Source organism: Phalacrocorax carbo, chromosome 4 (genome assembly GCF_963921805.1).
Source record: "Phalacrocorax carbo chromosome 4, bPhaCar2.1, whole genome shotgun sequence".
In the NCBI taxonomy this organism is placed as follows: Eukaryota; Metazoa; Chordata; class Aves; order Suliformes; family Phalacrocoracidae; genus Phalacrocorax; species Phalacrocorax carbo.
The window spans coordinates 40,720,944-40,736,569 of NC_087516.1; the positions used below are offsets into that span (position 1 = coordinate 40,720,944).

General features: G+C 37.8%; 1 protein-coding gene across 2 annotated transcripts in view; it reads left to right on the top strand.

Moving 5' to 3' along the window:
• Positions 1-15,626, top strand: part of GLRA3 (glycine receptor alpha 3) — a 97,060-nt gene that overhangs the window by 61,517 nt on the left and 19,917 nt on the right. For both annotated transcript variants that reach the window (XM_064449686.1, XM_064449687.1), the window contains exon 6: positions 6,022-6,159. In XM_064449686.1, the coding sequence (XP_064305756.1) occupies positions 6,022-6,159 (138 nt within the window). The remainder of the gene's footprint in view (positions 1-6,021; positions 6,160-15,626) is intronic.

Below are 15,626 nucleotides of genomic sequence, written 5' to 3' on the forward strand. Positions count from 1 at the left end.
ATGTGTTTTTCCTGACCTTTCTTTCCAGTTCTATATGACACCACTTAGATTTTTTGTGATTATCAATACCTTTACAGAATTAAGAGCAAACACCCGGACAGTAGCCAGGCAATAACACATACATTGCAAACTGCGCTCTGCTTCAGCAACAGTAACTGGTTTGCATCCCATAACACACAAAATTTGGCATCTCTACTTCCTTTCTCAACCTTCATGCATGTACACCCTGCAAACCCAAACCCTAGCACACTGCATTTCAGTGACAGAAATCCTTACTAAGGCACCTGATTTAGTTTAGGTTGTCCTGGTCCTGCAGTCCACTCTACTAGATGGTAGCCTCCATTGCTTTCAGCTATTTCTGTGGTCACTTTTCCCACCATCAATGAAAAAGTGACCCTCATATACTAACCAGGCCAGTGACTGACTGTCCTTTTTTCAACACTAAATGTAGCCACTAGGACTTTCCTCCATAACGCTGTATTTCCCAATCACCAGTAATAAAAATGTCTAGTAGCCGTTTATAATAGTCACCAAAACCACCTCACAGTCAAAAAAGAAAAATTCCATTTTAGTGAGAGATTGAATACCATGTTGGTCTACAGCAAATGCAAATGAGTAAGAGATATTTATGTTCTGCTCACAAAGCAGCAGCAAGAGAGATAATATAGTACGACAGAACAGCAAGAATTTACAAAGAACAGGAATAACGATTATGTAGCAAAAGTTTACTCTGAAAGACAGGTGTGCTCAGACATAGAGTCAAAGTTTTTCCTTGCAGACACATAGACTGGGACACCCTTCGGGTGCATATGCCACGCTTCCTATGGAAAGCAGAAAAGAATGAAAGCAAGGCACCGAGAGAAAGCATCTTATACTCAAGGCCCATCTCAAGAAGAAGCCAAGATTTAAGAGCTAAGCCTTACGTCTACTACAGAATAATCTCCATACATTTATAAGCAGGTTTAATAAACATTTACATTTCCTTGTACTTGGTAAAAGCACTCTTCTGATTTGTCTTTGGGTTATCTCTTTCTATAGTCTTAGAGTTGAGTAGAAGGCCACTGAAATTATTTCCCTAGACAAAATATAGTGACCTACTGATAGAAACATTAGAGGCATAGGTAGTGTAATTAAGTATTGTCTTTGCTATTTTTGCAAATCCAGAAAAAATATAAATCAACTGCAAAACCCATCACTGCATTAACATTTGGTATGGGCTTCTGTGGCATAGCAAATGTAAGGAGAAGAATCTTTAAACAGGTATCGTCAGGGAGATAGGGCTTCTATAGGTGTGACTGAACTTGAAAATCTGAAAGGGACTTGATTCCTTATTATGTGACACTTCTGTGAGCTGGTTCCTCTATTTCCTCAAATTCAGGTTCCTAGATTGTGCCAACTCCCCTGCCAGCTAGTTTCTGTGGATCAGTACTTATGGTCCTAACAGCACAATAAAGGCACTATTATCTTCCTTATCCCTGAGAATCCATAGAAGGAAATGTCTTGTTCTTTATAAGTACTACATATTTCAGTGCAGTTCTTACAGGATACAGAACATATTTAGCAATATAACCGGTAACCACACAGCTGTTCAGAATAAAGTCTTCACATTTCAGGCTCACAGTTTGCTAACAAGGTGATCCAATCATAGAACCATTCTTTACTGCTCCATTTGCACAGTGACAACCGCATAATGGAATACAACTTCTCAGATATTTTATCACACGGGCCATTTGGAAAATATACACAATGTATCTCTAATCTTTGACAGCAGACCAATATCAGCAACAGGCATTTAGACTTTTACTTAAAGTTATGTTACTGGATGATTTTCTTTAAATTGCTTCGAAGATAATGCATGTTTATTAATCAAGTAACAAAAGCTCAGGTGAACTTTAGGTTTAGTATTGCTTAAATTTGGTTTAAGATGTTTTGCCTTATTTAATTATCATGCCTTGTGATTATTTCATGAAAAATTAATGCACTGGATTGAACCTAATATATATTTATAAATCATTGGCACAATAATCCATTCCTAAGATATTCTGTTTGAAGTGTTTCTGCATGTATTTGCCCAACAAATTAGCCCTTTCTGCTAGCAGTGCTATTATCCAAGAATATCAAAGCAAAATTTGAGAGACAACACAAAGATATCAGTCTTACTGAATTTTACTATTTGGGTACTACTGCATTCAGATCAATTATTTTTAATTGCAGCTTTGTCTTGGGAACACTCATCTTTAATTATGAGCTTGATCAGTTAGATTGACTAGTACTGCATAAACCTAGAACAAAGAGTGCCACTACTCACTTCCCTCATCTCCCTTTTCTCAGCTGATCAGTTGCTAATCTTATACAGACAATTAAATAATTTACTTTTCTTCATTTTTATTCTTGAAAACCTCATTTCAGCTGTGGACAGCTGAGTGTACTTTTTCCATCTACATGAGTAAGGTAAATGCATTTTAGTAGAGACCTGCTTTGTTGCAGCATCTAATCAGATTCCACTTTGCAAATGTAGGCCTGAGTACTGCAAATACATATGCATGAATGATATATATAGTCCCACAGAATGCAGGCAGTGGCATCAGGATTTTAAAGTTATCCACATAATTCTAATGCTGTGAACTTTTATGACTGGCAATTCTAGGATCCTAAATCTAAAAAATAACACTCTGCCCTTGAGGCTCCAAAATTTTCATTACCAAAGCTCTCTACACTTCTGCTACTTGCTCTGCACTTAGCCCCCCTCCACCTCCCACCCCCCATTGATGGTACTAAGCAATTTGGTGCCTTATCCATATCAGGGTCATAAATCTCTGTTGCTGAGAATGAACCCTACAGTAATTCCAAAATCTGTCATGATGTCTTCTTGTGCTGTTGGGAACCCAGCCACTTCAGTAAGGGCTACCAATTACATTAATCAGCAGAGCTCCCAAAATTAGGGTGCTGGAGGACAAATTTTTAGGCTTATTGCATATATAATACCATGCACCTAAACTCTAATAGTGTATATACTACAGTATAGTAACCACTGACTTTTTTAAAGGGCCATTTCTATAGAAATGCCTTTTCCCCCTTATGCACAGTGCACACAATAGCAAGAGCATTCTGAATGTTAAGCAATGTGCTATTCAGCAGGTCTTCATAAAATTAATTAAAAACCAAAAATATTTTCCTTTTTTTGTTAAGGAAGCTCAGTTTACTCTATTAGTACTTCTGTCCCTCCTGAAAAATTTCTAACCCAGAATAATGTGGGGGTTAGCCCTTTGGTGCATAGAATATCCTGGGACGGGCCTAGAACATGAACTGCAGTTTGTTCCTGCAAATTCTCTGATTCTGCTTTGTTTCTGCAAGCGTCTAGATACTATTCACTGTAGTCTTTCATCCTTTTCTCTATGCCAAGAAGAAAGAATGATGTAGGAGTTAGAAAAAAAGAAAGAGATCGTCAGGTTATTTGGAACTGTACCAAATAAAGAAATATTTTCAGTTGGAAAACCAAGAATACCTGTCCTTGTTAACACTGCTCACTAAAGAAAATTTAGACAAGTTCATGTTATCAAATAGGTCAATAAGCTTAAATAATTTATGTTTTCTTGCTTCCCCAAGTACAGGACTACTACAAGATTTTAGATTTCCCTAATTCAATGGGCACATTTGACTGGGCCACATATTTCGCTTTTAATAAAGAGCTATAGTTTTAATAGAAACTAAGCTGATTTAATTTAACATACCTAGTGGAAATATGATATACATTACACTATTTTAAATTTCTTTGGTCTAACATAAACTCACATTTCCATTAAGGTCCTCTATATCTTAAGATATATTTACTTTGTAAATATGCCCTTGACTTACAAAACTGAAGTTACAGTATGGAATGCTAAAGCTATATTTGGGTATTTAAAATGTAAACATGATAAAAATTAATTACTACATCAGCCTTTTGCATACAGTGTTATTATTTTTAATAGATCGCACTATAGAATAATTAGTGGGCAGGGTAGATAACAAAAATTAAAAGCACACATTAGAGATGAATGAATCTGATTTAGTGAAATACCTTTTGACACAGCAGTTGTCTCTTGTCAGTTCAATGAGTTTTACTCAGGGGATATCACTTCTGGCCATAATCTACATGATTCAAATGATAATCTGTTTTACACGCAACTGCTTTTTGTCTGAATTCATGTAAAGTTTGGTAAGAGTTATACTTCTGATTTTTCATAGTTCATGGCATTTAAAGTGAATTTTAAGACCATGGTTATAGGATGTCATGCATTCAAGAGGAAAGAAAAATATTTCCTTGCACAGTTAATATATGCTTGTAATGAGTTAAGTGATGTCTGATCTTAATTAAATACTTATTTAAAAGGATATGGTCCCATTTTTAGCATATTTATCCAGTCTCAACAAAATGCCGAAGTAAGCCAACTGCCAGCCTGAGTGCCTGTGACTATCTTGTATAAAGGTACTCCCCAGAAGAAACATAAAGAATCTAGATGCAAAGAGAGGTGTTGAAAAGAGTTTTAAATTTATAAACACTGATTGTTAGCTTATAGGTGCATTCAATATAGATCAGAAAGGATGAAGTGTGTCTCAGATTTGAGGTGAGCATACCAGGGCATTATGGCTGAATAGTATTTATAGTATTCAGAGAGTAATGAAGTCACTGAATGTAAGAGGGGAAAGATTTATGCCCACACACCAAAGTGGTTATTTCCTTCACTGGAACTCAAAATTTCAGTATTTATGGGCAGATAGTTACTCTTACAAAGTTCTGAACAATATATTTTGAACAAAAATTTGTTACTGAAAAGTTAAAAGGTATTTCCAGTTATCAGTAGGTTATTTTCAACAGCTCATTAACATTGGACTAAAGCAGAAAGGAAATATTGCAAAGAAGCAGAATTGATAAATGAAAGAAATATAATTTAGATGTAGAAATTACTCCCTTTCCTTCTAGTTCAAGCTATTATATGTGGCTCAAGTGTACCCTTGTCGTTCAAGCTATTACAACAATAGAAGCCATCTAGTTTTAGATGTCAAACTTAAAATCTCACTTTTTCCAAATCTATTAGATTCTGAGAAAGTTTTAATGAAACCTGGATGAGAATAGGAATCCAGGAAGACCTTTTTTTCCCCCGTTGTCATAAAGAGATAAAATTTATTCAGAAAAAAATTGGAATATCTATCCAGGGATATACTGGCAAGTTAATATATCACATAGTCAGAGGAAATAGAGCTATTTTCCCCAGTGACACCCCAAGCAAATATTCATCTGAGAGAGGGAAATAGAAGGAAAAAATACTTGCCCTTTACAAAGTCTGGACCTTGATTAGTATTTCTACTACAGCTGTTGCTGTTTTATTTAATCTTATACACACATGCATCAGGTACAGATAAGTGCAGGAATCTGAATATTAAAACTGAATGCCTTTTAATGCCATAATATGTCACAGTCAACTAGTATGTGAAGAAGGTTACAGCTTTCCCTTGTTTTGTACCAGTTTCAGAGAAAAATACTTTTCAATTCAATTAATAACTCACTCCTGCAGAAATTTTCATTCATTGTTCTCTTTGAAGAATTCATACCTAGCAATTCAAATTGACATTAATCCATAAATATAGCTTTGAGAAGCCAACATTTCACCTCAAGTAAAAGGAGAAGGATCTGAGACTGAAGGCCTATGTTATCCTTCATGGGCTGGCAAGGGTAAGATTTTCCCAAGCACCCAAGCAAATTGGTTGTTTAGCTGATTTTGATACTTTTGTTATTTCCGTTAATAGATGTCTTGACTATTAAGATTTCACAAAGGATGCATAAGACTGTTGGGTTGTGGGTTTTTTCTGGTTCAGTATAGTTTAGAATGGCAGATAACACTTTTTGATTAACAGGTACAAGAAGACCTCCTGTATTTTCTCCTTTTTATGACATTTACTTAAGTCATCACCACTTGGTTTGTCCCTGTTTTTCAAATTTTGCAGCTGATGTAAGGTTTATTTGTGCCTTTTTTTTTTCAGTTGGATACACAATGAATGACCTAATATTTGAATGGCAAGAAAAGGGAGCAGTTCAAGTAGCAGAAGGTCTCACTCTGCCACAGTTTCTGCTGAAAGAAGAAAAGGATCTGTGTTACTGCACCAAGCATTACAATACAGGTAGGAAAGCGTATTAGTGATTAAAACTGGAAAGGCACTTAACATTTATTGTTATTTTAGGGAGGTGGGTTTTTTTAAATATTGTCACTGAATTCACAAGAAGATTAAAATATACAGATGCATTGCACAGCGTAATTCAATCTTAAACAACTGACACAATGACAAAAGAATACATGAAGGCTGATCAAACTTCTATTTCAGTAAGCTCTAAGAAAATACATAGTTGAAATAATTCAAAAGGAATTCAGTCACACATTTTATTTTTTACAGTGAGTGCCATGACCACATCTACACTGTGGATATGAAGCACTGCTGAAATCCAAAGGTCCGCATACTGTGCACACTAAACATGGCCTGGCTCAGTCAGGAGAAAGGGACACAGCGTTGACAAGCCAGCTGTCCTTGCCCTAGTTCATACAGTAAGGGGGCAATGCAAACAAGCTGAAAGCATCCTTAATATACGAGGGCCAGGTGTCCAAACCAGATTTGGCCTTTCTGAGTTGAAGCCTCTGTAGAAATGTGATGTTTATTTCATCATCGCTGGGATTATTTGAAAAAGGGGACTTTAACATTAATAATATAGTTATTGTATTGTAATTATAAAAGAATTATGTCAGTAGCTGGACAATTACAGGCACAATAACCCTCAAAATACATGTAGCGAAGGCTGCATGCATAGCTTCCACCTTATCACGGGGGAAAAAAAAAGCTAAAACTCTCATTTTAATCCATAGTTCTTTTAATTTCTGCTCTCAAATATGGTTCTAGATTAAACATATCTTGAAATATAAGTTTAGAATTCTTTATTTGGATTGTGATGAAATGGCAGAGGGAAGAAAATTCAATAAGTGGCATTCATAAGGAATGCCCTGTTGCAATCAAAATTAAGGAAAAGTGCTTTTTAACACTGAGTTTTATCACAGCTACAAAGGGAGGGAAAGATTCTCTAATAATTTCCATTTAGAATGGAGAGATACTGATAGAAATATTTTGAAGTGTTCCCTAAAATAAATTGGAAATACATAACATGCACTTTTACTGTACAAATACTAATATAAGGCTAATCCTTAAAAACCTTCAAAAATTGAGATATATATTCTATAGCAGGGTAATTTTTTCACTCAGACATCCATTCGTTAATGATAATAATGAAATTCATATCATTCCTTTTTGCTTTTTACCATAATCCTTGTGACAAAGAAGAAAAATTAATTTTCATTATTTTTCTCTGTCTCCTTTGAAGATATATAGGCAACCTCTTCGTCCTTTTTTGGTCTCCTCTGCTTTCTGCCATTTTAACATGTGCCTGTAACTGTACTTCTATAACCTCTATAGTGATATTAACAAATAAGAATTTGTGGTAGAAAGTATTCTCATCTTTCTGGAGTTCACTCGAGCAGGTCCATGTCTGTCTTTTGCTGGGGGCCCCAGAGCTGAGCGCCACACTCCAGGTGGGGTCTCACCAGAGCAGAGCAGAGCAGAGGGGCACAATCACCGCCCTCAACCTGGTGGCCACGCTTCTTTTGATGCGGCCCAGGATGTGATTAGCTTGTGGGCTGCAAGTGCACATTGCTGTCCTATATTCAGTTTTTCATCCACCAATACCCTCAAGTCCTTCTACACAGGGCTGCTCTCAATCTACTCATTGCTCAGCCTGTATCCATGTTTGGGATTGCCCTGACCGAGGTGCAGGATTATACACTTGATGTTGTTGAACTTCATGAGGTTCACACTGGCCCACCTCTCTAGACTGTCAAGGTCCCTCTGAATTGGCATCCCTTCCCTCTAGAGTATGAGCCACGCCACTCATCTTGTCATCCACAAACTTGCTGAGGGCGCACTCAATTACACTATCCATGTATCTGACAAAGATGTTAAATAATACTGGTCCAAAGACAGAGCCCTGAGGGACCCCACTCATCAATGGAATATGTGAGCATTAATGTGCTTTGTTAAGGCTCCTGCAATGAGATACTGTAGACAGATACCCCTGTGGGATACTCCGAAGGAAAAAAATTTTTTTCGAAACTAGAAAAAAAGTCTGTTTCTCTGGCCTGTCACAGATTAGGTTAAAAGGATTCTTAAAAGAATGCTAAGCAACTGCAGCTGGTATGCAAAATGTGACCAAAGAAGATTTTTCAACTTAAGTTTAGTTGACAGAAAGCTTTTCTAAGACAACCCGTAAAATAGAAAAAGAAACTCCAAAAGTTTCCCTGTGAAACAAATTAACATGAAGCTTCAGGACAGTATATGGAAACTCATCAGTGCATGTCTCATCAGTGTTTCTTGCCCAATTGGAAATGGATCACTGTAACCACAGCTTGAAACACAAACTGCTTCTAAATATAGGGATGTATCAGTTTCAGCAACAGTTCAGCATAATGGCTCATCAAGTCTTGTGTTCTGAAGAGACGCAACAACATTTCTGATCATTTTCATGTCTTCATGTCCACTGGCATATCCGCAGTGACAAATTTGGGAAGTGAGTAGAATCATAACAACATGAAAAATCACATGTGAACCATTCACATTACAAGGATGGTCTTGCTTTACCTCGTCCTCATTCACTTCCTATGTCACATCATTGGTCCCTGGGCTTTTATGCACCACCCAGTTTTAACTTCAGTCACAGGTAATATCAATCACAGCTGCAAAAAGCCCAGTTAATGATAGCATGAATTTATCCATAACAGCATTGGCGAACAGTCACAAAGGAAAATAACCTGAATCTTGGCTTTAATCCTGCACCATGGATAATGCATTACACCCGCACTCAAACGATGCTGCTCAGAACTGTCTTATGGCTAATTGATTGGTTTTGGCTCAAAGTATTGGACGTAGTGGTCCTGGAAACAGTGGAGCTATGGCTGCTACACTCATCACCAGAAATGATGGGTTCTGTATGTGACCATTTCTGATAACTCTGTATGCTTACATCTGCGATCTCAATGAACAGATCCTTAACTCCATATTCCCCATTCAACCTCCTAAGACATTCACCCCAAACACAATCTTTTCTCATGACCCCTCTGGTTACCCCTTAAGGTCAAACTTGTTGCTTAACAACTTGTAGCTTGTGCCCCTTCTAGGTCCTACCTTCAACTGACTTAATGCCTTATATCAGGCCATTTTGCTGCCAACATGATAGTGATGAAAGGAGATGTAGCTTTGATGCCTTACTCTGCCAACAAGAACTCACAGGCCTACTTGTTTTGACAAACACCTAAACCACTCTTTTTGAGAGTAGTGATTTTTAAGCTATGGCTTTCTAACCCCTCAGGGCTTTATTATAGACCACTTCCCAGAAAAGGAAGTTTGTACTTTCTCTCCAGGAGGTATTGTATGGGCCTGAAATCTCTGAAGCTGCTCATTCCTTCAGTGAAAAGGGAGAAATTATAAACACTTTAAAAAACAAACAGAGTCTCTGACAGGCTGAGGACATGACCATCCCTAGATACAGAGAACAGCACTGCCTGGACTCCAACAGGGCATTTTTTCTCTGCAGGAGAAAAGACCTCAATTGTCGCCCCCTGCACTTATCAAAATTTCAACATTCCACCTTAAAGATTCATTGAATAAAAATTCATCAGCTGCCCTGGAAGTAGAGACATTATATCTAGATAACCTTGCTGTTTATGTCTCTGTAAGATTCTCCTCAGTTTGTACTTATTCCCGCTCTGCCCCTGCTAACACAATACAGCACCAGACATCACAAGACTTCTGTTCAGCTGAATATCTGTCCTCGTGGCTTCTGTCTAACTCTATATCTTCCAGGCTCTGAGGCCTTTTCCTGCAGAACTGCTACCTACCAAGTCCATCCCCAGCCTGTACCAGGGCATGGGGTTATCCTATTCTCATTAAAGAACTGTGTATTTGTCTTTGTTGACTGTCATCATGTTGCCATGGGTCTGTTCCTCCAGCCTACAGAGGTCCCTCTGAATGGCAGCTTGGTCCTTCATTCTGAGAGGGATGGGAATTGCAAGTGCAAATTCATCCGGCTGAAAAAAAATTAATTGCTCTTTTCCACATTTTTTTCAACTTTCTGTTCCTGCAGTCATTATCAATCTCACACAAATGTTAAGTTTACCACCTGCACCAGTATTTGTTTCCAAAGTCAATTCCTTCCTGACCAAGAACTTATGTAGCAAATGGCATGTGACTGCACCAGCACTGATATCCCCCAGTATTGCACTGACACCTGCAGACTGTGACTTGAAGGAAAAACGGAGTGGTAGTACATTCCTACAGTTGTTTTGTGAATCTTAGCTTTAGATACATAGACACCAGCCACATATATGAGAACTCATCTAGTTCTACATGCCAGACAATCGAAAATCGTCATTTCTAGTCAGGTTGCTTGACCATAGATACAGCCTGAATGTCTTACAATGAGGAAAAGGCAAATACTTTTATAAGCAGTTTTTCTCTGCAAAATATACTCAAAGTGTAATTTATATTTAAGTGCAAATTTCAAAAAGTATCTGAAGACTGCATTTACCAAGAGATTTTTTATTACCCTGTCTCCTTCTTAGAAATGTATTAAAATCATTTCAGCTACCTTTGCTTATATGTAAGCAATTTTATAGACACAGTCTCTTGAAATAACCAGCTTTGTACATGCACATAATGTATGGAGTGTCTTGTTTATTTAAGAAATTTTGTAATGGGAAGGCAAAAGGACAGAAAGTATTTAACAATATTTCAGTAATAAGTAAAGCAGAATGCCCTCAAATGATGATGTAACATTCTGGGAGGAATAAAAAGGAAGTCTTTTTACTGAACAAGGTAATCTCAGCTACACTGCTGAGTGGTGATTCTGATAATGACTCAAACAGAAGAGAATGTAAAAGGAGCAACACACTGTACTTGGTTGCCAGCGAGGCTAATTGTGGTCTTATTTTAGCAGATGCAGAGCAAAAAGAAAGCACATAACAAAAACCAGAAGGAAAGTGCTGGTGGTCTGTGTCATCCCTCTTATAGCAATACATTTTCATTTCATTCTGAGACTATGTCTTGTTTTCAGCCAAACCGTTATTTCCGTTAGAACTTAAAATTGTCCTCAAAATAATTCCTTCAACATTAATAACTTTTAAGATAAAAAGCTTGGGTTTCTGGGGGTTTTCTTCCATTAATATAGCTTGTCTGAGGACACCTGAAGCCAATACCCTCACTCCCACTAAAGACAATAGCAACCTTTGCCAGTGTCATTCCATCCTATGTATTAGATAATCTAAAACATTAAGGCTCACGTATGCAGGGCACTTAACAAAAGCCTTGATTAATTACACGATGAATGATTTGGTTTCAGGACAATACTGACCAAAACTTCATCTGTCCGGGACTCTAACACACACACACACAAAGGACTAGCTTTCCAATACCTAGCATACTGAACGGTCCCAACTCAGGATGCGTGCCAGAACCAGCCTTATGAAAAGGGTTGGAAAAACACGGCAAAGGGGAAGACTATGATGGCCTGCAGTTAGATCATATCAGGTTGCAGCTGAACAGCAATCTAAAAGCCTCTCACAAATTATTATCAGTGCACAATGTCTTGCAATAGATATTTGTTTTGAGTAAATATAGGTCCTTTTCTCCTCCATACAAAGGCACAGAGAGTGGGCAAGGGTATTCAAAGCATTGTAATGACAACTATTTAGTGAGAACCTAGGAATCCATTTGAAAACAGTGAAACTCATGAAGTGCAGTAGGCACATTACATCAGCCCATACAAACTCTGATTATTCAGTCAAACAGCACCTTGAGAATTGCAGTTACCCAACCACCATTTGTTCTGACCCTCCCTTTAGAACTACCGGCACATTGCACTAGAAATATAATTTTATTTGTACTGTTTCTCCTTTGAAGCTAGAAGTAGAACCCCAGCTAGATCTTGCAAGGTGTGCATGGGTTTTTCCCCAAGTTTTTTTTTTTCCTAAATAAACATTGTCTAGACATTCTACTTTATCCATAAAAAGCGCTTTCGTGTTCCCTGTCTATGAAACTGCTCTGCAGGGCAACTTATGTGCAGAGACTACAGTACAAAAACTGTACATCCAGAATCTCACACTAGCATTGGGTAACTAAAATTTTATCTAGCTAATCTAGATAAAACACAATTTTATCTAGATATCTCAGTAAAACTAACCTTTTATCAATCTACTTTAATTAACATCTTCAGGGACACTTATGAGATAGGAAACATTAACTAGGCAATTGGTGTGACTATATTTACCACAGTAATCTGTACTGCACTTTCTGTTCCTTTCTCCTGTCTCCCTGTTTCTTGCGTCCACCTGTTGTTTCATCTTAGAAGAAGAGTCTTTCACCGTCTTCACTTTTATCTCTATAGAGAAAAATGTGCCAGGTGGCTTTTGCAATATGTTATCTTTTTCACATAAAATGAGGAACTGTGATTTTTACAAGTCTGAAAAGGGTAAACAAATGGTTCAGAAGAGCACCTAGAAATAAATACTCTACCTAATGCAATTTTCAAGATTAGATTGATCTTGAATGCTTAGGATCTTTATGAGGAGTGGAGGAATTGAGTTGCTTAAGAAAGGGATTTCTAGAAGACAGACAAATGGGAGAAGCTTTATATTGTATTAAGGGATCTAAATCAAAGTCAGCCATTTAGACTGAGCATATCCTAGCCAATGAAGAAGTCTTATTCTCCCTTTTTCCTTTCCTGCTGTCTCTCAGTACTTAATCTCAAGTTAAACCTGTCTCTTTAGCTGTTTTTCAAAGGGGAAAATGCAGTGCTAGAGGACAGGAGCATCACTGTAGTTCAGTTGTCCCAGAACTCTAAACAAGTATCCTTAGCTAGCAATATTCTGGCCCTTGGGCTGGCTGTTTGTTGGACATCAGTCACAGGTAAGAACAGAATTGTTTAGTCTACATCCATATTGACGGATGTGTTAGAATCAGAATACAAAATATCCGCATCCCAGATCTGAGACGTATACTCTGCAAGGCTCCATAAAGATTTATTCAGATTTGCTTAACTTAGTTTAGTTTAACTTTGCTAAGCTTTGAACCATTCTCTATTCAGCACATACAAAATTCTTATTTTAGATAAATAGTTCAATGTCATTTCATTAAGCTGTATAGTCTTTAGGGCACAGTCCTATCTACATCCATAAAATATTTCACAGTAGATCAGATATTAGCATTTTCAGTGTTTTTTCCTACACAGAAAGCCAGGCTATGCCTTACTAGCATCTATAGTAGTGTCAAGAACAAGCACCTTCAGTAGATATCCCTCCATTCTGTATGGATTAGTAGTTGAATCTCTACACATTTAGTTCCTTTTTTTGTTTATAGTTATTAAAATTATATTTTATTGTTTTATTATGTTATTAAATTTTAATTTTATTGTGATTTAATGATTATTATTAGTCTTATCTTAATTATTTCTCAGGCACACTAGCTCCTTGGCTCAGTTTCCTAAGATGATTCTCCATTATGAAAACTTTCTATGTAGCTTCAGAAACAGCTACTCAGCCTTCCTGGGAATTGCAAACATGACCATGACATTGTAAGAGTACGCTAAGAAGAGCTTCCCCCAAGGGATATCTTAAGGGATTCTAAAAGGGGACAAATATATTTAAGTTCTACCAACTACTGCCTCTGGAACAGTTTGAGGCAGATGAAACAGAAAACAAGGACCTCTTATGGCCTGAAAGCTACTACTTATGCTTGATTTCCCTTGTACACCCTACAGTGCCTTTTAATCACATAGTCATACTGCTGTCTGCATAACCCACTGCTTAAACAGCACCTGCCATGGTCTGAGAAGGCTGTGCAGTGTGAAGCTGTGCTAAGGGAGAAAATTGCTCTTCCCGTGTTACTCACAGTTGGCCACAACAGTAACAACCTAAAAACGACAATGTGACCCACACACTGACTCACAAGAAAAGCCACTTATACTATCCGGGGGAAAGAAAAATCATATAGACTGACTGGAATATATATTTTTCCACTGTAACATTGGTTTCAGTGTGGAGATTGCATCAAAATCATGCCAGCCCAGCAGATATGACATTGTTATCAAAGAACACGTGTAAGAGAGAAAAATGCACTGCCATCCGTGGAGGGATGTGTAGACGTGGCACTTCAGGGCATGGTTTAGGAAGTGTGATAGCATTGGGTTAACAGTGGGACTTGATGATCCTAAGGGTCTTTTCCAACCTTAATGATTCTATGATTCTATATATACGAGTATGTTCACTTTATTTGCATAGGAACAGTATTCAGCAAAGCAGCACTTTTGGTGCCTTCATCACACTTGAATCCCTGGTTAGACTACTCTTAAAAGCTCAAAGAACATTACCCCTGTTTCAGGAAACAATGCTTATCCTTTAGGAAGCCCTCAATAGCTGTTCTTTCTTTTGCATTACAAAAAAAATCTGTCCATTGTATGGATTGTGTGCATGTCTACATTTAGCTCTGGTCTGAAACTAGCATCATGCCTTAATTTGTTACTCAGCCTCAGCAAAACCACAGTACCACGAAGGTTTCATACACTCCTTCTAGCCACTCTCCATGACATTTACAGTGCACATCAGAATGAACGACAGCTTACCTTTTATATACTGCAAACAAATTATTAGAGCAATGTTCTTAGTTGCTTGTCTACCTCTTTCCCCAGCTGAGATGACTTCATGGGTATGCCTCTTCTGATCTATTCAAGCATCCAGTCAAATAGATCAAACCACAGCTAACCTGGCTTTGAATTCAAAACTGAATACAGGAAGAGAAATGGGGCCGATAGCTGAATGCTGGCTTCAGCTGAGAAACAACAGCACATCCTCTGCTGGCTGCCTTCTAGCTGAAGCTCACATCTGCTAGTGCAAATGTGGGTTTTTTTGGATTCTGCTTCATTAGCCAAGTCTGTGCAGGTGGTTCTGATCTCAGCCAGGAAGGGCAAAAACTGTCATCAACGCTTCTACAATTAGACCAACAACTGCTGCAACTGCAGTGCTGAAAATTACTTCCAACTGCTGCATTTCTCCTCCACTGTCTTCCACTGGTGAGAAAGCCAATAGTCATCACTGGAGTAACAGAAAGAAGTCTCCCTAGGGAGCTGCCACATATTAAGTTAATTTTTCAGTGCTACAATGGAAAAGAGCAGACAAGGAACACATGGTCTTGACTGGGAAGCAATGGACATACTACTGGCATGCCCATAAACTCACTGGGCCTAAGACAAAGGCAGAAGTCCAAGTCACACCTCTGTGGAGTTAAGCAGATAGTTTTCCACTCTGAGACACACTTCATATTTTTGTAGTATTTTTTGTTGTTCTTCTTGTTTTGTTTTGTTGTTTTGTTTTTTACCTTGGCCAATGATGTTTACAAAAATACAAAACCAAGCAAAAAAATCATTCAGTATTATCCCTCCAACACATCACTCAGTCTTAGTTCTGGCCTCTTCATAATCCCGTCTCTTTTCTCTCCTTTTCTGTGGT